We start from the raw sequence: 2,123 nt of genomic DNA, 5'->3' as shown, positions 1-2,123 counted from the left end.
CCCTCGCGCGGCACCTGCCGGGCCAGCCCTCCCCGGACCGGCGCCGCGGGATTTTGCCATGGCAGGAGGATGGGGGATGCCTTCACGGGTGATGTCGTGTTAATGGCAGCGTGCCCAGGGCTGGAAAAGGCTGGGCTCCGGTCTGTGCTCAGCGGTAGGTGTGCGTACTGTCACACGCACGTGCTGGCTCTACAGTGTGTCCTACTCTCGGGTTAATGTTTGGCATCTTCGTTACTTCGGGAATCTTTTGAACCCACTCCTGTTGGTTTACATCACCTTCGAGAGCTTCGGTCACGCCCCGTGCCACCGTGTTTCCCGGCTTCACTGGCGCACTTCTCGTGGTCCTTATACTCCTCACCCCGGTTGACTAACGCTGTATTTTCTGAACCTTGTCTGCCTCTGTCCTTAGACCAACACGGCTACGACCTACACCCTTGAATAATTTGCGGGATCGCTGCAAGACTGGGTCTTGATAGAGATGAGGGACTAAGGGGAAGGGAATAATATTATCCCTTGTTACAAAAGGAAGAAGTGATTCACGTTATACCTGTGTGTTGATGGCCACAAAGTTAAATATATCCGCGCAGTACCAGGACCTAAAATATTTGCCCAAGATCATATGCACTGAACTAGCACTGTAATACAGAGATACTCTGGCTTGCTTTAAATGATCTAGCTCGTGTATCACTAATAGTCCTGCTGTGACAGCAGAGAATTATCCATAGGTTCACTTACCCTGCAGAGAAACAGCTTGAAACCGGGTAACTGCTCGCTCGCTCTCTCCTCTGTGCTGCAATCTACACACAGCTGCAGTTGGTGGGAGTTGCAGTAAACATACTCCTGGCAGTCCCAGGCCTTTGCTTTAACTATAGCAGTGTTCATCTCATGAACAGGGGTGGAATATGTGTTCTCAGATGATATCAAGCTACTCCGGTCTGAATTGGCTGGTTTTCTCTCGGAACAGTTATAATTTCCTCCTACAGTTCATATGCAGCAATTTCAATGTTACAGGGCTTAGCCTTCCTAATATGAGAGACTGATAGTATTTGCTCATATTCAGACTAGAGGATCTGGAAACTGTTCTCAGTTGCTTTAATAGAATTCAGTTTTCCAAACCCCTTAGGCAGCTTCACAGATTTTGGCTGTATTTTGTAATAACTTCAATGGGATCCATGAAACTGCTGTAAATAGCCCCAACTGAAAGAGCTGGACTGATATCAGTCACTCTCATGCACTGCAGCTTTAATCTTACTGGCATCCGAAGAGCAGCCATTCCCGTGTTAGCCTATTTACCAGAGGGGTCATGTTTTGCTTCTGTCATGAAAAGCTCCCTGCTTATATTGAACAGTTTTAACCCTTCCTCTTTAACAAGTCAGAGGTGAGTGGCTCAGACAAAAGGGCCTGAGGCCTTATCCAGACAAAACTTGCACCATTTTAGGTAAATCTGTGGCAGTCCCTGTGTGAATGCTTGTCTGTGGGTTTAAGAGTGACTTGTGCATGCACACAAGGCAGCTCCTTCTGGCTTCAGTGTTAGAAATGACTCTGCTCTGCTGGTACCTGACTAGCAATGTAATGTAGCCACCATGAAGAATAATGTGCAACACACACTAGGCACACGCAAGATCGAGAGGCTGAAAGTTGTTTGGTGCTTGCCTTGCCAATTTGTGGCTAAATCACATTTTTTAGCACTTGATGCATGTGGATCAGGAAGGAGTTGGCAGGGCATGTTTTCAGGCTGGCACTCCCTGGCAGTACAGATGTGCCAGAGGTGACATAACCATAGATTCATAGATGTTAAGGTCGGAAGGGACCTCAATAGATCATCGAGTCCGACCTCCTGCATAGACAGGAAAGTGCTGGGTTCAGATGACCCCAGCCAGATGCCCATCCAACCTCCTCTTGAAGACCCCTAGGGTAGGGGAGAGCACCACCTCCCTTGGGACCCCATTCCAGATCTTGGCCACTCTAACTGTGAAGAAGCTCCTCCTAATATCCAGTGTAAATCTGCTCTCTTATGGCCATTATTTCTTGTGACCCCCCCAGGGGCGCCTTGGTGATAGAGCCTCACCAATTCCTTTCTGCACCCCCATGATGAATTTATAGGCAGCCACAAGGTCGCCTCT

At 48.5% G+C, this 2,123-nt stretch overlaps 1 protein-coding gene across 1 annotated transcript in view; it reads right to left on the bottom strand.

Annotated features, from left to right (window-relative positions):
- LOC109320870 (extracellular tyrosine-protein kinase PKDCC-like) overlaps window positions 1-1,273 on the bottom strand; it is an 11,314-nt gene extending 10,041 nt beyond the window's left edge. The window contains exon 1 of the mRNA XM_019551151.1: window positions 1,253-1,273. Coding sequence (XP_019406696.1) covers window positions 1,253-1,273 — 21 coding nt within the window. The remainder of the gene's footprint in view (window positions 1-1,252) is intronic.
- Between the last annotated feature and the right edge of the window lie 850 nt (window positions 1,274-2,123).

This window comes from Crocodylus porosus, unplaced genomic scaffold (assembly GCF_001723895.1).
Source record: "Crocodylus porosus isolate Cpor-Errol unplaced genomic scaffold, CroPor_comp1, whole genome shotgun sequence".
NCBI classification, from domain to species: Eukaryota; Metazoa; Chordata; order Crocodylia; family Crocodylidae; genus Crocodylus; species Crocodylus porosus.
This window is presented reverse-complemented; position numbering and strand designations above follow the sequence as displayed.